The following is a 23,942-nucleotide window of genomic DNA, read 5'->3' as shown; positions in this document are numbered from 1 at the left end:
CCTCCACCTCCACCTCAACCCATTGCCTGGAATTATGGCCTGCCTGATTTTCTCCTTAGGCAAAGGAGTAGCCTCAGATTGGGCTACTATATATTATACTGTTTATGTATTTCTTAACCCTTTAACATGTAAACTGTGCTACCAATAGTTTTATGACTGGCTACTTCATTTAGACTTTTATGAACTCCAGTTTTCTTATAATAAAATGTGAATCATAGCATATATGTGTGTACTCCCTACATTACAAGACTGTCATAAAGAAAAGCATTTGTATAAACCTTAAAACAGCTAAACATGAAGTGGTTCCTTCAGGAACAAATAACATTCTCAGAGACCTACTTCTAAGCATCAGTGGATCCACTATCTATCTACAGGTAAAAATTACAGTTTCAATTTAAGTTAAAGAGAAAATAAGAATTCAGTGCTAAGAAAGGATGTTCTCTAGCACATTCAGTTCTTAATATAGAAAACATGATTTTTCACTTGTACAGCATTGGTGATGGGTAATTGAGGTGAAGCTTACCATTCTTTTTCACTTTTCCTTATCTTTTGTGTGTTGAGTGAATTAAATTCTGTGGGTTCTACTTTATTTCCTGACATTGCACTTCTGGTTTCATTGCTGAACCCAATGAATCCATTAACCTTTCTGAAAAGACAGAGTGGAATTAGAAAGTTATCCAAATTAGCAAATAGTTCTTTTCATTTTATATTTTGCTATAGTGGATAACTTTTCCTGTGTACTGCTGTCACTCTACACTATGACAAAACATAAAGCTTAGACTATAAAGGAATGGGTTAAAATTAGTAAATAAAAAGGTGAAGTTTTTGCTAGTTGAGTAAAACCAATCAGGAATAGGACAGAAATTGAAGTATGAGATTCACATTCTACTATCAATATGAATCCTGGTGGTGAATATTTTAAGTCTGGTATTTAAGTGAAGAGTAGAGAACTGCAGCTCTTAAAACACAAGTTTTTTGATTAAGATTTAAGAAATAAAACTTCATTTTTAAATCTTTGGTAGTATTTAAATTAACAAAATCAATTCTTTTTATTGTATCATAGCATTGTGAGTTTGAGGAAATTAAAATATTTATTAAATGGGAGATTGGATTCTTGGGCAGTCATTGCACCTGAAATCTATCCACATACCCATCCTGCCACCCCCCAATTGAAAGTGCCCAATATGATATAAATATTAACACTTTGGCCATAAATATTAATACTTTGGCCATATCTACACATTCCCATTTTGAGTAATCCCCTCTCAGAGTGTTCCCTGATTTTACTGGAGTTGGCAAAGTTAACTTAGATGAAAAGGAAAAAACTCAAAGGAAAACTTGGAAGTAAATGAAGTTAATATTTTTTTAATCTTTTACCTTTAGAATTTTAATCATTGTAGGAGAATTTTTGGCACCAATCATTCAGTAGAGACAACAGTTTTAACTTCTTTTTTGTAGTGAATCAAAACTTTGGCCTTGACTAGGAGTGTTAGTGCTGTCTTTGGAGAAAAAGTATGTGATAGAATCAGATTTTGTCCATTTTGGCAGATGAGAAAACTATGTCCCAGAGATAAATTAGCAAGCAAATTATCATTACAGTTAATAGCAAAGTTTGCACTGGAACCCAGGTTTGCTACTAAGAATCCTAGTTTTATAGTTTTAGATAGTTTATAAGCAGGTGGAATGATCATCATTGTCCTTACAAAAAGTTGGTTGCAGTTTCATGCTTTCATTAGTCAGTCCTTCCTTTCTCTGAAGTTTTTTTTTTTTTTTTAATATAAGTTGTTTCATGGAATTTTATTGAAAAAAAAGTGTCTTAATAAGCCTTAATTCTGTTAAGTTTTGACAAAGAAGACAATCATATACATAAATATATGCATAAATATATATTTGAGTGTATGTGTGTATAAACATATACATATACATTCTTTCTGCCCCATTCCCCACCAAAAAAAAAAATCAAACCCACAAACACCATTATTCTTTTAACAGCTTTTAATAGTCTGCTGAGCTCCAATTTTTTTGTAGTCATTGGCAGGAGAAAATGAAATAAAAGAACTCTGGAACAAACAAGCACATTAATACACTATTTGTTGGAGTAGTGAATTGGTCCAGCTGTCTGGAAAATAATTTGAAATTCCAGGTCCTCTAGAGAAAATGACTGGTCACAGTATTGATTAGAACTGTAGTATAGGACTAAATTGTTGTCTTTGTATATACTTCTGCTCCTGTTCACGTCACTGCAACTGATGCAGAATTCTGCTGCATGATGATAATCCACTAGATTCATAAACCAGTTTATTCATCTATTCCCCAAATGTCTAAGGTCTCTTCTTTTTCCCCCTCTTAATATCCCCATCATCATCAAGCAGCTTGTTTTGTTTGTTGATTGTTACCACCTTTTACCAATCCACCATCCATACTTGTTTTCCTAGCTTGATCCCAGGTTGATATATTTCTACTTAATGTTCTGTGTATTGTATTTATTTCAGGTAAAAATGAGGTTCATCTGATGCCCATTCCTTCTTGCTCCTTGTTTGTGTACTTATGTTCGCTAATTATTATCTTTTATTATCTTTCCCTTCTTAAAAACTAACATGCTTATACCTTTGCCTCTCAGCTACGTTTGTTTTTAGTTTGAGGTCTTAAAAGGGACACTTGTTTTTTCTCTTCCTATTAGAAATCTTAACACTTCAGCATGCATAATTATAATTATATAATATATATATATATAATTTATATATAATTGCTTAAATTTACTTTCTAGGTTTTTCTGAATTGTTTTGTTTCCATTTTTCAGTGTTGCTAAATTATTCTTGGAATACTGAATTCAAAAACCAAGCAGAAAGGATCCTGTATTCCTTAGTATTTAAACTACTTTTTCTGGATGGTTTGCAGTATTTTGTTTTTTAACACGAACTTTGAATTTTATTTGATGTTCCTTTCTTTCAGGAGAAGGTTCTTTCTTTGGCCTTCTAGTTTTTGTGTAGGATTTTAAAATATATATGGCTTTTCAATTGATTCTTGAAGTTCTGAATTCTTAAGACAGTTGTTTTTGACCTGTTTTTCAGTCAGGTATTTAGATAATGGATGATGGATGGATGGATTTTCAGTCTTGCTTTTGTTGTAGTATTTCTGAAGTCTCACACTGATTTGGTCTATTTCTGTTTTCAAGTTATTTCATTGGTAAAATTTACTGCATAACTTTCTTAGCTAATTTTTCTTCTGTTATTTAGTCTATAGCTGTTATTTCAGTCCTTGTAGAAAGTCTGCTTTTCCTTTTTGAGTCAGACTGCTTCATTTATTAAGAAGTTACTCTCCTTTTGATTTGCATAGATTTTTTTTTTTTTAAATAATGGTATTTTCTTTGATTTACTCAATCTCTCCAATATTGGCCTTTTAACTGAATTTCTAAGAAAGAAATACCTGTCCTACCCTGGCCTTTTGGTGAGGTTGGTCAGCTCTGCTTTATCTTATCCTGGGTCTTTTAAATTACTTCAGCTACTTCTGCTTCCCAAGGTTAGTGCCTCAGCTGTGCCACTCTCTTTTCTCCTCTTCCTTTCCCTTTTTTTCTTTCTCTCTCCTCCTGTCCTCTTCCCAGTCTTTTAAGGTATAGAGTGCTGAGTCTCAAAGGTCTATTGTACTTTGTATCAATTGTTGGTACTGATGCTCAGATTTCCTATCCTAAGAGGAAGCCTTGGGGTAGATACTCTCCTAATTCTCTTTGGCTGGATTTCTAGCTGACCTTTGGGTATAGTTGTAGGGTTGAAGAAATAACTTACTGTAGTTCCTCTTTGGTTTTCTTTATCATTATTTAGTCTCATCTATATCTTAAAGTTCCTGAAGGTAGGTATGGGGAAGTTGGTCTTCCTGCCTCCTCTTGAGACAACCCATCTAGAAGTCTCCGGTGCTTTATAATTTTTTTTTTTTTTTTTGCCCATAGAAAACATCTTGTTTTTTTTCTTTTTCGATTCCATTCTTCCTCTCCCTACTTCTTTAATTATGAGAAAGAAAGAAAAGCCCCTGCATTGGCTGTGACCAAAAACAAAAATCCAATAACCTCAATAACTTTTCCACCCTGAAAATACATTCTTGAATCTTTGACCCCTCTAGAAGTGGGTGGGCACCATATTTCATCCCCTGGAATATTGGTTGGCCATTGTCAGAGTTTCTAAGTCACAATTGTTAGTATACTTTACTGTATAAGGGTGATTGGTGGAATGTCATACAATCACATTGAAAAATGGAAATCATCAGAATTCTTTTAAATTATTTGGAATATAAGTACTGCGAGGTATAATAATAATACAGATATTGTTTAAAAAAAAACAAAACAATAGATTAGCTAGGTAGTCTTAATACCTGATTAATCTGCCTCTAAAACTTATTAGGACATTGCTTCTCTGGTTCCTTGTGAAGGAATGTTCTGTTGTAAAATCTGGCATTTTTAGCCTAGAGACTCCCAGTAATGATGTATTTTTGAAAAGTTTAATAGTTTGTGGTATTAAGTGGTTTGGCATCAGTTCATTGTTTATTACCTGGAAGGCTGTGAAATAAGGACATTCCTGAGTCAAATTGATACTTGGTTTTTGTTAGGGATTTTAAAATCAGTTACTTTGCTGTGAATTAATAATAAATGTGTAAGACAGACAGACAGACACACACACACACACTCTCTCTCTCTGTTTAATTTAAGAGGTAGCAAATGAAGTGTACTTCATCTAAGAATTTTTAATTTTCAGGTTTACTTGTTCCATTATTAGCTCAAGTGAAGACAGTTATCATTGTTAAGTCATAGTATTAAACTGTAGAGTGAAAAGTGGGTTTTTTTTTTCTTTTTTTTTAAGTAATACAAATAAGTATTTATTAAGGTACGCAGAAATGGAAAATTCCCTCAAGCCAAGAAACCCTAAAGAAGGATTAGCCATCTTAATGCTAGAGCTCATCTCCCCCCAAGTGGAATGAGGCAATGGAAAACTGGGATTCTATGTTTAGAATTATGCATCATATCTTACTCTTTAGAACAGATTTCATTTTTTGAAAAATTCCAGTATATCATTTCAAATTCTTTTGTATAGTAGATATTCTAATCTACCAATCTATCTAATCATTTTTAAACTTGTTAAAAGTTTCTTGGAGTCCTGTGTTTTAAGTTTATATTAGCTTGTTTCCGTCATTCTTGTGGTTTTTCTTTTGTGGTATAGTTTAAGGTAAAAAGTGTTATCTTTGCTATTAAAGAATGGGGAAGGGGAGAAGGTACCATTATAATGGTACTCTATAATAGTAGCTGAATGCAGATCTAAGTCAGTATTGGGATTGTAATCCATTTAAATTTAGCAGTTTGTTTTGTTTCGATTTTTTTAAATTCCAAAAGCATATAGAGGATTCTATAGTCCTTTACAGGAGATGAGGCAATAATAATTCATAAGTTGAGGGAAAAAAGAGTACTAGATAAAATATAAATATTTCATTTGGTTTACTTGGCAATAAGTTATTGGAAAATATAAGCAACTTTTAAATTTTCATACTTTCCATGCCTTGTAAAACAGCTTGGGTTATTTGATGCCAGTTCTTTACTGGTCAATGCTTGAATTAATTTTTTGTGTCCTTATTTAGTCCGCTCCCTTTACTCACAAAATAAGAATATTTTCTTATAAAACCAATACCCTTATTGTAGATGACTTATGGGAATTTGTGAAACACTGGGAAGATGTGAAGGGAGGGAGAAACTAGAGGATATAGATAGAAGAATATCTTTATAATATCGCAATTCTTTATACTGTTCATAAAAGGAAGGTATTAGTTTGTTCTTTTTTTTTTTTCAATCACCAACAGAAACATTGAAACATAGAAAAACATGGGATCAGAAACTTTGACAAGATAGAATCAGAAGAATTGACAACAAACAAGCATATTTTTTAAAAGATAATAGTATTTTCTGTCCCTTTACACACGTTTATGAAATTCTGCTTCTTTTGGACCTATTTTTCTAAAGAAAATAGTTCAGTAACAAAGGACCTTGCTTCTCCCTCAGTAATATTTACATTCAGTTTTTGAATCAATTTTATTGTTACATCTTTTTTACTGCATGTCCATAAACTTAAGGAAAGGAACTAATGTTCTTTTTTTATTATATCTTTTGATATTAAAGGTTTGGTCACTATAATTCATTTTAGAGCATTCAGTTTGATTGATATAATTGTATCACTACTTACAAATCTTTTCTTGCCCAAGATGAGCAGCTAACAGAAGTGGGCTTGGGCCTTGATCTAGTTTTCCTCTCTATAATCTAGGGGTAGCCAGCAGATTGACCTCTAAAATTTTCTTACTAGAGATTGTATCTAATTTTAACTGATTTTATGATTTTATTTAAAAATTTTATGGATATTGAGTACTGACCTTGGAGTTAGGAAGAATACTAGAATTCAAGTTCTGCCTCTGACACTTATTAGCTATGTGACCATGGGCAAATCACTTATTTTCAGTGCCCTAGGCAAGTCTGAGATTTATCAGCTAAGATGCCCCTATTCATTTGTGGACAAGTATACATTCCTGGAGTTCCTCACATGAATGAAATAAAATCTTGGACTTTACCCTTATCTTTAAAAAAGAAAACATATCTGTCATCATAAAAGGCAGAGCATAAAAATCATTCTTTAGTTCAAGTATCACTATCATCCAGTATTATATTCATTGAAAACATCCCATGACAAACAGTGGCAGAAAGCACAAGAAATAGAAGAAATAATTACTGCCCTCCTGAGAGACTAGGAGGTCAAAATTTCTCCCTGTTCTTTGCTTTATGACTCGGTGCTTGGGAATCTACTAAGCTTTCTAGCTTACATTCATGTTAGTGACATGAGACTGATAGTAGGAGTAGTATTCTACTAGTTTTAAATGGTATCTTGCATTTAGGCTTGAATTCCTTGCCACTCTGCCATCTATTAATCTAGATAGATTAAACCCAAACATACTGTAATTTAAATCAATTAACAGCACCCTGATAAACTGGAGCTTGTTAAATCTCATTTCATTCTTGGTGAGCCATTTCTTGGTGCCTTATAAATTATATCTTTTTTTTTTTTTTTTTTTTTTTTTTTTCCCTCTTTCCCCCTGCTCTCCCCCTCCTCCCTGGCAATATGTATTTGAAATCCTTAGGCAGTTTTCTTAAATATATGCCCTCTTTGGTGATGGAGTACACTAGAAAAGCAGAATACATGCGCCTATGTGGTGCAACTGTAGGAGAGTTTGCTGAATCATTTCAGGAATATAGTTTTCTTCATTTATTGAACAGATTATTCTAGTAATGAGTCAGATGGCCACAGCTATCAATATTCAATCTCCAGCAAAAAGCCAATAAGCATCATTGTGTTTCTAAATAGAATGATATCATTGACTTTTTATAATTGCATTTCTCTGAAGATACATACCATCCCCTAGCCTATTAGGACTTTGTATTTATACCTCTAGACAGTAGCTTATGATCTCTGCTAGATTGAAAAGTTGTTTGAAATGCAGAGATAATTATTTTTCAAACAATATTTTTGAATTTCTCTAACATTACTGACTCAGAACATGGGTACATATGGGTACATAATGGGTACATAAATTCAGAGAAATATAACATTTGGAATAAAATTGCAAGAGCCCATCTTACTCTATCACAATTATGATGCTTTGTTTACTCGTGTACAATAGTAAAATTTCAATAAAAAAATTTACTGCAAATAAAATATTTAAAGGTTAAAAAAAAGCTTTTAATTTGTAATAGGTCCTTCAAATGATTTCAAGTATGGATTGTTGCCGGGTACTTCAAATGATTTCAAGTATGGATTGTTGCCGGGTACTTCAAATGATTTCAAGTATGGATTGTTGCCGGGTACTTCAAATGATTTCAAGTATGGATTGTTGCCGGAATCTTGGCCAAAACAAGAAGCTTGGGAAAATGGCAAGTAAAACCAATAGTATTTTCAAGAATTTTAAAAATTATTTCAGCCACATTTTTAGGTCCTGAAATTTTTCATATAAAATTTTTGCTTAAACTCTTAGCATGTAATTGCCCAATTTTCACTTCCCCCTGTACACAATCTCATACTCTAAGAACTGAGAACCACTTTGCATAGTAGACTTTATCATTTCAGTTACTGGAGAAAACCTTAATATTCTGAACATTGAAATTTGTCTCAAATTTTTTGTACTTAGAAGTTTACAGGGCATTTTGTTTTCGTAAAGTCCCTTATAAAGTTAGCAAATATGATAGAAAAATGGGCAGCTGGTTCTTGATAAATTTTCTCAAAAGAAAAGGTTTGAGGATTTTACACACACACACACCCTTTTCGGTTTTAAAATGACAGCAACATTGAAATAAATCATGTATAGAAGAATCCTTTATCAAAGTAATGGGGTAGGCAAGTAAACAACTGCTTTTTTTTTTAAAACCTGATTACCTACTATGTGTATGAAGTTAAGTACATAGCCCTTCTCCTCCTTTCCTGTTTTGGGGATCATTACACTATTCATATGGTGCACAGCAACAGCAGTGGGCAATGAAGAAGTGGTCTGCCCATTTTTCTTATTGTTAGTAATTTGAGAAGTGGATTTGAAAAGAAGTTTGGAACTTGGCTGATTTTTTTTTTTTTTCCTTTTTTAGCGTTAATAACTCATTAATATCTTTCATGTTGGCTCTGTTTGGTCTTTTTTTTTCCCTAAAAGGTGAATCATCTATAATCATGAACAAGTTAAAATGCCCTCATTGCAACTATGTAGCCAAATACAGACGAACACTAAAAAGACACTTGCTCATTCATACAGGAGTGAGATCATTTAGCTGTGATATCTGTGGGAAATTGTTTACTCGAAGAGAACATGTAAAAAGACATTCCCTGGTAAGTAATTTCTTACACTGATTTTAAAAATGTAATATTATTTGTTTAATATTTGTGAGGTTTTTGAAGTATTTTTAAATCATCTGAGAAAAGTAATTGCCATAGATTTATTTATGTAGTCTTGAATAAGAATTGAAATAAGAATTGGACCACTTTATGTAGAACTACAAGCAATGGTGTTTGCCTACTTCCTGGATATGTAATTTAATATGTATAATTAGTATTCTCTTACCTATTTAAATATTCTTCTGTACATCAACATATTTTTTAAACTTTTTTTCTTAATCAGGTGCATAAAAAGGATAAAAAATATAAATGTATGGTGTGTAAGAAGATATTCATGTTAGCAGCCAGTGTTGGAATAAGACATGGATCTCGACGTTATGGAGTATGTGTAGAATGTACTGATAAATCACAACCAGGAGGTCAAGAAGGTGTAGACCAGGTGCAGGACACAGATTTCACTAGAGATGAAGAGTATGAGGAGAATGAAGCAGGAGAAGCTGATGAAGAGTTGGTTGATGATGGAGAAGAACAGACTGATCCATCTCGATGGGACGAATCAGGGGATGTTTGTATGTCATTAGATGATTAACTGACCTAGCATACTCCTCAAGGATGCTGCAGTTGGACATAATATGAATTGACAATTTGAATTCTTGAACTGAAGGCTTGCAAAATATGGTACATGCTGGATGGTAGTTATGTTGCTGTGAAAACTGTAGGGTCAAAGCCTTATAGCAAAAAATATTACTAAATTTTTATATTTGCACAGGACTGTACAGCAAACAACCTTTTGGTTGAATTATACAGAGTACTCACATCTCCAATCAGTTATCAAAGTAAAAATATTTTTTATTATTTATAGGATATACAGTAGCTATTTGAGTCATATTAAAAGCATAGTAACTGTCCTTGTAGTGTTTTTACATTCATGTTTTACTTGTCACCATGAATGGGGAAAAAAATATATGGAAGTACAGAAGTAACTTCCTCAGACCCAATCACACTGTCATCAAACCACTCAGGCTAGTTTGTGCTAGTAGAGTTTTGTTTCTATTTTTTATTTTTAAACAAATTTTTTAAAAAGAAAAAGTAAAACATTTTCTGTGAGGGACTCTGGTCCCCCAGTGGTTCAACTTTTTTCAGTTGTCCAATTTCAGTTGCTACATAACTTAAAACATTTCTTTTGGTATTGATATTATGGTTTCCCGGCTCTTTGTTCCTGTGTGTCCCTTTACAAGAACTGGAGAGGTTATTTATTGGAATGAGCTTAACTGACTCCCCCTTTCCCTTCTTCCCTTCAGACAGTTTAAATTGCAAAAACTTCACTACTTCATGAGATGTGGAATGATGTTGCTGAAGTTAACTTTGTTTTCCAATGAAGTTGACAAAATACCACTAAAATGATTGATTATAAGTAACTTTCTCCTGCTGCTTTAGTTTAATTTGATAAATGGTTACTATATGACGTTTTCTGACATGTCCGTCTAGTTTTTGGTATCTGTTACCTTGGCACTGTTTGTTAGCTACCCTCTTCCCACCTCCCTTTCTTTCTCCCTCCTGTACTACCCTTCCTATCTGGCCAGTGTATATACCTCAGTCCTCTATAAAAGGCATAAATTTCTAATAGAGAGTCATAGAATTATTAAGCCACATGATTTGTTTTTTAATTTATCCTGTGTGTCCAATTTGGTTAGTTTGTTATAAGCAGTATAAGTCAAACATCAGGTTATTTTTACTTCCTGTGCCCTTTTTCATCATTAAAATTAACACAACAAATTGCTTTCTTCTTTTTTTTTTTTTGTTTTTTTGTTTTTTTGTTTCACATTTTCTGGGCCATTGAGTGTTTTTAGAATTATGGTAAATGATTGATTTTTAACTTAGTTCTCAGTACCTTTTTTAAAAAGAAAAAGACACATTCTGCTATTGTATTTATTCTTTCTACCTGTAACTTATTCACATAATCTGTGCCTATTTCAGCATATTGCAGTTAGGGGGCACTTTGGGGAGCATGAAAATTTGAAATTGAATCTTTAAGAAGAAAAACCATTAACATAATTTCAAATTTATTGTGGTATACTTTTGATTTAAGGTTCCTCAGGATAGAAAAGGGTACTGTATTATTAAGTTAAACTTATCAACATATTGTTGCCTAGTAGCAGATGAATTAACTGATCATTGGACACCAAGAACATTTGACATGATGGATTAATATGCCACAAGATTAATATGCACAGCATTTACCAGTAACACTTAGCTAGGTCATTGTGATAGTACTGTATAAGAATAAGAACGTCACCATATTTTCAACTTTAAGTATAAAAATGACAATTTTCCTATTTTATAATATCGGGTAACTAAATTATGCTAGTTGTGTGGAAAAGTTTTGAAGTATGCTTTGACAGACATAATCTGTCATAATCTTTTGGTGCTCCATCTGATCAAAGTTGATGTGTATTTTAAGAGACAAGCTTTATCATTGTCCCTTATTTCAGTAGAATGATGGTTTAATGTTAGACACTGATGTTTCTGCTGGATGAAACCGAGATAAACTACAGTTATATGGTTATTAAAATGCATCCTTCATCTAATTGTTTCATTGGTAGCTACTGCATCACTGTATACCTGACAAATGGCTAGATTTGATTTCATTTTTCTTTTAATCTGAAGCATACATCCTATTCTCATTGTTCTAGACTGAAATGAGTAATGTGTAATTTTGGTGGGGTCCAAAGTAGAAATTAGTAGGGCAAAGATAATATGAATGAAAAAGTATTTTAAACGTAAATGTTCTGCTTTGTGAATATGTAAGTAATAGTATAAAGATTTTTTTCCATCCCATTTATCCCCTCTTAAAGAAAAACCATAGTTTACAATTGGTAGATCTGTCTATATATATAAATATATATATATATATTAAAAAGAAAGCTATATATCTGAAAATCACCTAAATCTGCTTTATTAGACTACAGCTCACTTACTGCATAGAAACTGGACCTGGCTTTTCATTCTTAATGTACTTTAACTTTTTTCTCAAGGTATGAACTTATTCTCTTGAAAGTGAATCTTCTTTTACTACTTAAATCATTTATGTATATCTGGTAAATTATGACCAAATTTGTTGTTAGATTGCATACAGTAAATTGAAATATACACTTGGTACACTACAGAATTGTTGTGCTTTTGTTTCGGTTATAATTTGAAAGCGAGGTTTAATATAGATGGATTGTTACTGATAATTTAAATATTTTATAATTGATTATCTACTGCCTTTTCTGTTATGACAGATTGGCTTTATTCTTGGTCAGGTTGACATTTGATACTTTTAATATTTGTTTCAAGAAAGGTAATCCAAAGGAAAAGTGTTTATATTCCTGAATATATTAGCTACAGCCTATAAAAATTATTTCTTAAAAGTAATAATTTTACAACAGAAAATGGAATTGACAGATTTTTCTACTTGCTGACTGCCTAACTTATTTTACCTTTTGATCTTAGAGGGGGCACCTTTCCCTTTCTAGGTCTCATTTTTTAAATCACTTAGTACTAAGTTATACTACTGGAGGATTCTATTTTGATAAGTATTCCTTTATCAACTTGCAGTGCAATTTAAGGAAGTTGTTTTTGTTCAAAAATTCTAAAAACTTCTCTGTCCATAAGGCACTATCAATGGAATAGTAATTTATGTCTGTTAAGGAGCCAAGAGCAAAATTAAAAGGTTCAATTTTATTGAAATTAAAGAAAAATAATCTAATGGAGTGAAGAGCATAAAACATTATGTATCCATTCCATAGGAAATGGACACACCCACAAAATATCTACTAAAAATTAAGATCAAGTGTTCAGTTCATACTTCACAAAAATTATTTCTACTTTGGTCTTAACATTATTGTAGTCATCGGTCATCATTATTATGTGCCAGTTATTATACTATTTTTCCACATTCTAGTAATATTACTTTTAAGCTAAAAATGAAATGCCTTTGTTAGGAAAGGATTACTAAAAAAAAAGAAGGGAAGTTGGAAATTTTGGGAAATATCTAATAGTCATTGGTAAGGGAGAGACTAGGAATGAACCCAGGAAGAATGAAAGGATAGCTATGAGAATTGAAAGAAACAGAAAATAAAGAGTGAGGGGGAAATGTTAAGCACTGTAAAATTAGTTTCTATTAATAAAGTTGTAGGATGACCTGAAAAGAGCAGGAGAGGTGTGAGATGAATTGCAAAGAAGAAGAGATACACATCTTTAAGGTTAATTTGAACTTTCATCTACACCTAGTTAAAGAACAATTAACTGTAAGCGCAGTTTTAAAGAGATTTACAATGATGTATGCTTGGCAAAGTTATTTAAAGGTTTAATATTTTATAAAATTATATATTAAAAACAATTCTATCATGATTTTTTTTTGTTTGTTAAGGCTGACTTGTAGAGTTTTCACTTTGTTCAGTTGGTTACCCATAAGCCCATGCTGATATAAGTGCATGAAGTAAGTCTAAATGTAGTAGTGATTTCTGAATGTGACATGAAGGATTTAGCTTTTACTTCTCTTTCCCTCTTTCCCCCATAAAGTTAATTTACCCTCTATATTATCTGAATTTTTCTCAGTGAAAGATGATAAATTAAAAGCCCTGAAGACTCAATTTTACTTCAAAACAACAGTGAACCCTTCCTATCCTATCAGTCTTTGCTATGAGGGTAGAAGATTCATTCTCACCCCAAATACTTCAATTTTCATTATTTTCTTCTGATAAGTATTTGTTACCTGGCCCAATTAATACTGATTACTAATCAAATGCCCCACTTTCATGTTATGAAGGCTGGATTTCAACTGGAGAACCAGAGATACTTTTTCCTGTGCCATTCAGTCACCCAGATCCTTAACTATGGTATAATTATTGGTATAAATACAATTTTTAAAAAAAAACTAGTCTCTGTAGTATTTAATGTGTGATGCTCTTCATTTCAACTTTGTCCCTCTCTTCATTTGAATAATTCCAATATTTTCAAAGTTAGGGACAAGCCTACTTTTAAAAGGACTGTTTAATAGCTCTTGAGTTTTATACTATCAGGGTCCTTTAATTTATGAATTGAACAACAAAGTTTTGGAGCGGGGAGGATGGATGGATGTGTGAGCAATTATTAAAATGGGGGAATATCTGTTTTAAACACTGTAAACATAAAAACATGTTCTTTTAAATGCTATTGTTTGTAAAAGTTCTTCTGGAAGATCTTTTACAAAAATCAACTTTTTGTTGTAATCTACCTACCTAGTGTCTTAAGACATGTTTGTAAACTTCCAAAACTGTTTTGTCAGTGTATTTAGAAAATACACGATATTCTTGATCAAACCTAAAATACAAACTTGTGAGCACTAAACTCCTTCCTGCCTTGTGAATTTATTTTAATTTTTTTTGACTAACATTTCGGTGTTTTTTCTCCCATTATATACATTGAGGAGGAAAACTTAATTTTTGAGTAATTTTTATTACATTTAAATGCATGAGTAATTCATTAGGATAACAGTATTTCCTAATATATTGATTAATTAAAGTGATCTCTCAGGTCCTCTCTACCTCTAACAATCTAAGACTCAATTGGCGTATTTTAATGGGAAGTTGTAATTGTCAATCTCAATAAATCTCAGTTTTCTTACATGTAAAATAAGAATAACTTGGTGTACATAAGTATATATTGGTGTATTTCCTAGTGAGTAATTTATGAGGATTTAAACATGTTAAAGTACTTAGAAGATTTTTAAAACCCTATGTAGGTTATTTATTAATGATTACTTTTAAAGTACTTGAAATTTATTTTTCAAAGATAGTTTTTTGTTTTGTTAGCCATTTCCTCCAATGTTTAACAGCAGCAACAGTTTCACTATCTGAAGACAAGGTTCCTATGCCAAATGTATTCTAGCCTCTGATTACCCCCATTCCAAACACACAGATTTGGGGATTTATGAAGTTTGGCCATATATTTGAACTTAATTTTGTGGTAATAACAAGTCCTATTTTTAACTGATCCTTTTGTTGTTGTTTTGTTGCTCAGGAAAATCCATTGTAAACTAAAGTTTGTAAACTAATTGTAGAAACTAATATCTACTTTTTTATAGTATATTAATTACCTAAGGGGGGGGGAGGAAGCACTTATGAAGTCTTATTAACCAACATTTTCCTGATCACATCAGATTCCTGATTTATTAGCAATTTGAAAGCTAGAACAGGGATATAGAAAGGTTATCTATGTTCCCTCCTTACACAAATAAAAAGATTGGGGCCTAAAAGGGTACTTGCCTTTAAGCAGCTTGCACAAGTTTACTTAAATCAGTAGCAGAATCGAGTCTTAAAAAGCTCATATGAATTCTTCTTTGCTCTTTGCTAGCAACATTGTGAATTGCTTAAATATGTATCAAATTTTTAAATTGGGGGAATTTTTTAACTTTTTAAAACAATTTATTCAGAAGTAAAGCAATGTAATTCTAAACTTTTCCATGCCAGTTTTTAATGTTGCAATTGATTATACACACAAAAGACTATCTAACATTTGGGCTAACTCAGTAGATCAAGAGAAGCTGGATTATGATAAAACACTTTTCAATTCTCTCAGGCAATTTCCTTTATTAGAAATCAGTATTCTCTTCAGATTGAATATGTAGAATGAACTTTTATTTTGACCTCAGAGATGAAGCTCTTTATTAGTACAGGATATCAGTACAACAATGTCTTTGGGGTTTTTAAGTAATTTAAGCATAACTATTCAAACTTAATTGGTTTGAATAGCAAGGTTGAGAGAGGGCAGAGTCAGAAAGACCTGGGTTCAAATCTTGGCTTAACTTACAGATAATGCGTACCGGATACATTAATAGGAGTATCTTCCCTGAGCATACCCTACAATTGATAAAATCCTAGGCCACCTCATCAGCAAACACACGTGGCAAAAGAAAACAAACATAATTTAGGGCAAGAAAATCTATGTAACCTGAGACTATCAGAAGATGGGTGCTATAATGGAGAAAAAATTGACTCGAGAACCAGAGCCCGAGTTCAAATCCTGCCTCTAGTGCTTATTTGTATGTGTTTTGGCAAATTTAATGTCCCTGGGTCTTGACTTCCTAATATCTAAAATGAAGGCATTCCATTTCATGGCTTTTGAGTTCTCTTTAGTTGTGACTCTGTTCCTATATTCTGTAATCCCCAGTTTTATATTTAAACTGAGGTCCCTCCAGAGTGTTATATTACTTCCTTGACCACCAATTTGTAGCAGAACTGGATTAGAGACTTCATAATTACAACTTCAATGTTTAAGTCATTGGTATTTATATTTTATATATGGTGAAATATGAAAAACTATTCATCATTGAAAATGAGAGGGTTAGGTATGTGGAACACTATATACAGCAATGTTTTCATAGATTATTATTAGTAAGTTCTAACCCTAAAATCTGTTGATATCTTAATCAAACTTTTTGACACTGAGAATGATTGAGTCTAGTTTCACATGGCAATTGAAAGATGTCTACATGGATGATTTTAACCTAAAACTGTTGTGATACATATGTAGAAGTAACACTAATTCTCCCAACAGGATTTTATTTTTCATGCCATCATATTTTATATTATTAGACTTCAGTCTTAGGAAATTAATAAATTATTGAGTTGTTTCTTGTTTGTAAATTGACCATACAAAATCAGTTTGAAGGGACTTGGAAGCTATCTCCAATCTATGCCCCTATAATTGCCCAAAACTATGCAAACTACTTAAAAGATCCAGTTGTGGGAAAAGCAACTGGCAGCTCATTCCACCTCTCAGCAACATCTAACCATTGTTCCAAGTTCTGTTTTCTTGGTGCCAAACAGAGAAAGACTCAATGGTTCTTCAATATGATAGCCTTTCAAATACTTGAAGATACTCTATTTCTTCTAAATGCCTTCCTCAAGCTAAACATTCCCTGTTTCTTCAACTGATGCTTCTTTAGCATGGTTCTTAATTTTAATAGAAAAAATGTGACTTTAAAGAATGACTTTCTTAGTGCTTTAGTTAAGGGCCTTTAACAGTTTTGGGAAAGAAATATAAATACATTTCTGCACTTTCAGATCCTATTATATTGTTATTGACTGCCACTCTCTCTTCCCCTTCTCCCCCTTTTTATTAATAGTGTTTAATACTTAAGACCTATGGGTATCTCCACATAATCCAATGAAGTGTTTTTCAAAATCTAATTATTTTATTGGTTGCTGAATCACTTATTTTTCTTGATAGCTGTTGCTATTTCTTACAAATCTAGTACCCAACCAAACCTTTAGCTGTTTGTTCACATTGCTGTCATTCCATGAATGAAGAGAAACCTCAGGGATTTCTTTTCTCCAGCATGATCCTCTAGGCTTTTAACTCTTCTGTTTTTGAGTATTTTATGTATGGAAAAAAGATGTTCAATATCAACCAAAAAATACTAATTTTAAGTACCACCGATATGTTAAATAGCAACCTAGGTGCTGGAGATAAAGACCAAAGAAAGGAAATTGAGTTCTAAATAACTTGACATGGTGCAATGAAGGAAAGGTAAAAATGACAAGGTACAAATGAAGGAAACATTTATTAAGCATCTACAACCTATTATATGACAGGCATTATGTTAAAAACTTAACTATTTCCTTTCTTCCCCTTCCCCTCCCCCTCCCCCCTAATCTTATGGTTTGGCACCAACCCTGCTATTTATGAATGCTTGGGGATGAAAGGGATTTTTGGGATAAGAATTAAGTTTCTCAAGAGGCTTTAAAAATGATCATGCCCTAAGTGCCTAAGATAACAGAGAATGATTTCCCTATTCAATTTCATTCCTTTAGTAATTTTGCCTAGTATTCTCAAAATAATTGAAAGGACAATATATGAGTAATCTTTTTTGGGGCAGAAACATGTTACCTGTTTTTGTGTGACATGAAATATCAAAATGGAAAATTTTTTTTTTCTTGTGCAGAAATATAAAGTTTATTTTAGAAAGAAGGCATAATTTTTCTTTATCAAACTACTTATTGGAAATAAGCAAGAAAAAAAGTCATGGACAAATTTCCCCTTCTCTAGAAGATGCTACATGTAGTATAAACTGGAAAGACTACTCAAACTAATCTTTCATCAAGCAGTAAGTATTGGGATACCTTTTCCCCTTAATCTAATAACCCTTTTCCAATTTATTTTGTTGTCACCACTGCTTGAGTGGAGTTGTCACCACTTTCAGAGTGGAGTATATGCCATCCACATTTAAAAAATGCCCTTTTTAATAAAAACAGGTACATACCGTCTTCCCTGTTGGCATGTTTCTTTTTTACTCTACCTGTTCAAATAACAAGAATCTAAAAGTGTCTTAAATATGAATCTAAAAATCAGAGAAACTATGAAAAACGGAAACAATAGTTGTGAAAGAACTTCGGAAATTAAATCCTTGCTACTTGGAACTATTCTGGACCCTCATGGGTTATCTTTACTCTTCAAAATACACTTTCTTAAAAGTCTTTTGAGCACATTCTTCACTTGAAGATAACTGGGTTTTATATATGAGAATAAAGAGAAGTCACCAGTAAATTAACAGTAGATTTCTTATCTGGGATATATAGTAAAAATCGTATTAGTAACATCCAAAGCAAGCTATCTGAGAAAATTCCCATCCAATTCAGGTACTGAAAAGCATTGTGGCATAGTCTTGTTCATTTTTTTCAAATAAGAAATTCCTGGTATTGAAACTCCATCCACCAATAATTTTAGAGAATTTCCTGGTAGGACCCAAGATACTCATACTTGTACAACTAGTATGTACCAAGGACAAAACTTCCAGCTTTAAGCATGATTTTGTAACCTACTTGGCCACCCTAAAAAATAGCCATACTGGGGCAGCTAGGTGGCGCTGTGTGTAGAGTACCAGCACTAGAGTCAGGAGGACCCGAGTTCAAATTTGACCTCAGATACTTAACACTTTCTACCTGTGTGGTCCTGGCAACTCACAACCCCAATTGCCTCAGGAAAAGAAAATAACCATACCTACATATGTACAAGCTTAGAAGCAGAAGCAGCATGACTTAGGAAATATGGGCCTGGCCTCAATTTGAATTCTGCTTTGAGATGGAATTGGAACTGTGATCTTTATAGTTATTAGATTTAGCCCAAAATCAAATTATAGAGAAATGCTCATCCACATTGATAGAAATTCTTCCTTGTACTGATAAAATCATGTCTAGTCCAAAGATAAATTAACAGATGAATAGATGGATAAATGATGTAGGAATAATGTTAAGCATTATTTTTCCATATGCTCAGAATTTTTACTTGATGGTTGTTTTCTAAATTAGTCACCAAGTGGTTTTGACCACATACTTGCTAAAGCCTCTCCAAATGCTAACACAACTGTATGCAGGCAAAAAGATCACAACCAGTTTTAGTGTTCATATGGTAACTTGGCCAGGGTTGAAGTGGAGAGGATAGTAATCTTAAGGAAAATCTATAGAAGAATCTGATCATTAATGAGTCACTATTATGTGACTGGGGTTTATCAACAGTTTAGAATTGATTTGGTTTCTTTAGGATTGCTTCTCTTGGTAAATCTTTCTCCCTGTGGTCCACTATTTCAATCTTAACCAGAAAATTGACAGTACAAATAAGGTTAGAGGAGGAGCCCTTAATGTTCTGCACAGTAAAGCAGTTTCTCCAAAGTCACAGTGTCAGTACTTGGATCTTGGTTTCCAGACACCAATGCTATTTCCATCAAACCATGATGCCTCCTTTTTGTTTCTATGAAAGTGTTTTTTAAACTATGTCATGTCAGCCCAATTCACCTGCCTGGGAAGCACTATGCTAGATTAATAGCTTTATTATAGCAACTTATACCTCTCCCCACCCCCTAGGTCAAAATTTCCTCCTTACAATTGATATTTGATAAATAATCTTGTGTAGTCTTGAGACATAGTTACAGGGAAAAACCCACAAGCCATTTAACATCTCCAAAGCCTCTCCTATGTAGAGAACATTGTATGGGCAGGAAGACGAGTTAAATTTAAGTCAGATGAGATTCCAATGTTGGGGAGTTTATAGAGTCTAATATATTCTTTGGCAATTTCTACATGAGTAATATAGGAACTTTCCAGTTAACCATTAGTGATCTAGTCCACCAGTGTCTTAGATCAAGGTTACAGGTAGGAAATTAACTTCTACATTTAAATAACTGCTTAATTTTTAAAGAGAGGAGCAAGAAGAATCACCTTTCCCCTGTTTAATGTCTACTCTAGATTATCTGACAGTTAAGAGATGAATTGATGACTTCCTTTTTAAGACTTGAAGGTGTAGAATTAATGTCAACCAGAATATTTGCTAATTGCCCCTACAGCAATTCTTGTATGACTTCAATGGGTATATTAAGTTCATTTTGTCCTTTGGCACCAAAACCTATTACTTAACTCCAGATCTTCAAAATTGTAAGCTAATTAACTTAGTTGCAATATAATTTTACCATAATAATGCAGTTCATGCTTTTACTTTAGATGTGCCAGGATGAATGAGGAAAAACATTCAATCAGAATTTTTTTCTTTATTATCACTCTTAAGTTACTTTCAAGTTAAATAATTTTTAAGCTTTTGTATTAAGTTCTAAACGAATTTTGGTATGTGCCTATCATCACCCTCTAAATGGATTAGTAGGACTACTCTTAAATTTTTAGAAATCTGATATAGAGTCACAAAGATAATATAAATGATGTCCTCATTGAGCCACCAGTTCATTCTCCCTGAAAAGTCTAAACTATTATTCTTTCAGAAGATTCATATTAAATTAAGTGGTGGTCATCTGTCTTAAAATTCTTGTGACTGTAATTGTTATACAACCTTAGCAAGTTTGCTTCCACACTGGTATCCATTTCAAAATCTTAGGCTGCTGAAATATACATCATTATTTGTAGGTGGCCTCAGAATTTTCCAGCTATGTAGAAAAAATGAAATGTTTTAACAATTCAAGTAAATTTTAGTTGCACCCTGACATCAGGTCAATAGGTCATAAACTTAAAACACTTTCTTTTCATTCCCTGTGACTGTTAAGTTCCAGAACTCAAATAACCATGTTTAGGAACTGAACCTGAATAATATATGCACTTTTTTTATTTTGAAGAAAAAATAAATTTCCATGTGTTGATTTGTTTTGTTTGACCACTTGGGCATATGAGACAGAAATGGCTTAAAAATTAAAGTTTGGGTATTCTTCCAAGTCAAGTTATACCATCATTGTGAATGTTTTGTTTTTATGTAGCATTCTTGCACCTTTGATCTCCATATTTATTACTTACTAATGTGTTTAGAGATAGCTAGTTAAGGAATTATATTAGCAAGGCTTTGATTCTTTCAGCTACACTCATATACATAGATACCCAAAGTTGGTAATAACCTTTAAAACTAAATGAAGATTTAGGCAGATTAAAGACTAGATACATGTTATGTAATTTACTAACATTTATTCAATTTGATTAATTTTGAACTTTACAATTAAAAGCTTCTAAATATATGTTTAAAAATTCTATTTTGTATGAAATGGAATCTACATTTCAGTTTTGGAGCAGGAGTTTACAAAAGTTTTATGGATCAGTAAGTCTAAACTTTATTAATATATTGGTCTGTTAGTAGACACAGATAAAAATCTGAAAATCCCATGAAGTAGAAAGAAATAATTTTTTTTGAGCTGATCTATAAGCAGTTGAAGTATAAGTTTCATGATGTTTGGTTTGTTTCAGTGTAAGTTGTGGAATGTCACTAAAACCAGCTTAATTTGTTTAAGCCAGTAAATTTGGTGAACAATTGTATCCTTTAGTCACCTAGGGATAGTTTAGCTCATATTTGTTTTGCTGTATTAGAAACCCTTCATCTTCTCTCTGGTAAACAAATGATTTGTCACTGCATATCAGCTGTATTCTATAGTCCCTAGGGTAGAATAAGCTATGAAAATACACTTACATGTCAATTTCAAGATTAAAAAACAAATACTTTACAGGACAGTTACTACTAACAGTATTCATATTTGTAATTTGGTTTAAGATTTGTAAACTTTGAATAAAAATGTGAATAAATTATTTGGGGAGTTCAAGATTTTTTTTCCCAGAATTTCACTACTTGAGATGGTTCCCCATTTTCAAATCTGTCTGCTGAGAACCACTCTTAAGTGACTAATTCAGCATTCGTTTTCCAGTTGATCTAACTTTAACAGATACTCTTAGCTCAGTTCTTTAAACCATACCTAGTTATGTTTGAGGTACAAAGCATCTAGAAATTTAAATGTAGGTAATTTGAAAGAACCATGTTGTGTTTCAGTATAATTTAATTTATTAAAAAAAAAAAAAGATTTTGTGCTGAAGTTGATTATAGAAATTTGTCAGGTGATTATAATACCTGCCTTTTGGGGAATTATTTTTTTTTTTATAGAAATTTTGTCAGGTGATTATAATACCTGCCTTTTGGGGAATTATTTTTTTTTAACTACTCCTTTCTGTACCTATTGTGTGTTGGTTTAAAACTGTTCCAAATTTGTCTGTCTCTGTATTGATTGTGACTCTCCTCTCTCAGAGAAGATTGCTTTGCCAAACAAATTTTTTTTTTGCTAGTACCACTGATAAGATTTCTCAGTAATTTATATAAAAAATATACCAGTGCCCAAGGGCAACCTGTTAGAAAAACAAATCTCAGTCTTGGTAATGATTATTTCCTGCACATGGTAATAAGCATCCATTAAAGGCTTGCTAGTATTTAAACAGGTGCCCGCTATGTGCAAAACATTATTATATAGAAGAATTTTAGGACAATTTCTATCCTTAGGGAATGATAACACAAACCTATATAGATAACTGATAATGACTTGGTATGGTTAGTGTATTAGAAAGATACAAAACGAAGAATTTAGGGAAGATTCTTTACAAGAGGGAATATCAGGAAAAGATTTTATAGAAAAGGTGGCATTGCCTCAGATACTGATTATCTCCTATAATTCCACAATCTATTTCTCATTTTGGTGTACTGTTATCCTCCAGGTCACTCAGGTTTATTACCCCAGTCCTTTAATTCAACAAATATTAAACATCTACATGCAAAGCCTTGCACTTGACTTAGGGGATACAGAGACAAAATGAAAAATAATCCCAGCCTCAAGAAATTGACGTTTTACAGAAGGATGCAATACATAAAAAGCAAGGTGATTTGAGTATGGAGAAGACTAAATGAGTATAATAATGAAGAAATATTTCTAGGGTGGACATTCTAGATGTAGGGGAAGAAAGATCTGGGCTATGGAGGTAGGAACAATTCTACCAAATTTTGGACACAATGAGGATTATTATATAGCAGAGTGAGGAATTTCTATGGTGATGATAGGGAACCAAGAATTGTGCTTTAAGAAGATTAAATTGGCAGTCAAAGGGAAGATAGATTAAAGAAGTGGGGGGAAGGAGTGCAGTGAAGTGGTGCAGTGGTTAGAGTAACAGCTCTGAGAGTCAGGAGGACCTGAGTTCAAATCTGGTCTCAGACACTAGCACTTAACCTCAATTGCCTTAGCAAAAAAAAAAAAAACAAAAAAAAACGGGGTGGGAACTACTGGCAAGAAGAGATAAACTGAAGAAGACAAGGGGACTGGTTTCACATGGAGGTAAAATTGACAAGCCTAGACCTGGATTGAATAAAGTTGTTATGAAGGAAGAATAAATAATCACTGAATTAAGATATAATTTAAAATTTCATTTCCAGATATGTATTCCCCCCATTCTTTGAGCACTGGTCAGAACTCATCATTCTTTTCAGAAAGCTGTAGTTCCTTATTACCTCTAGGATAAACTCTGAACTGCCATTTAAAGCCCTTCACAATCTGGGTCCCATCTGTTTTTCCAGACTGATTTAACAATTGTTCCCTTTCACAAATTAACCATTTTAGCCTGATAGGCCGATTTCCTATTTTACATAAATAATAATTTTCCATCTCTTTGCCTTTGCACAAGTTGCACCCTCCCAATACACACACCACACACAACCTTTCCCCATACTTGACAT

General features: G+C 32.6%; 1 protein-coding gene across 2 annotated transcripts in view; it reads left to right on the top strand.

The window, feature by feature from the left end:
* ZBTB10 (zinc finger and BTB domain containing 10) overlaps positions 1-10,669 on the top strand; it is a 44,028-nt gene extending 33,359 nt beyond the window's left edge. For both annotated transcript variants that reach the window (XM_031946230.1, XM_023495955.2), the window contains exons 4-6: positions 7,772-7,948; positions 8,713-8,885; positions 9,175-10,669. In XM_031946230.1, the coding sequence (XP_031802090.1) occupies positions 7,772-7,948; positions 8,713-8,885; positions 9,175-9,480 (656 nt within the window). In that variant the 3' untranslated portion in view covers positions 9,481-10,669. The remainder of the gene's footprint in view (positions 1-7,771; positions 7,949-8,712; positions 8,886-9,174) is intronic.
* The last annotated feature ends 13,273 nt before the right edge of the window (positions 10,670-23,942 follow it).

The sequence above is a fragment of the Sarcophilus harrisii genome, chromosome 1, assembly GCF_902635505.1.
Source record: "Sarcophilus harrisii chromosome 1, mSarHar1.11, whole genome shotgun sequence".
NCBI classification, from domain to species: Eukaryota; Metazoa; Chordata; class Mammalia; order Dasyuromorphia; family Dasyuridae; genus Sarcophilus; species Sarcophilus harrisii.
The sequence above is the reverse complement of the archived record's forward strand: the minus strand, read 5'-3'. Positions and strand labels throughout refer to the sequence as shown.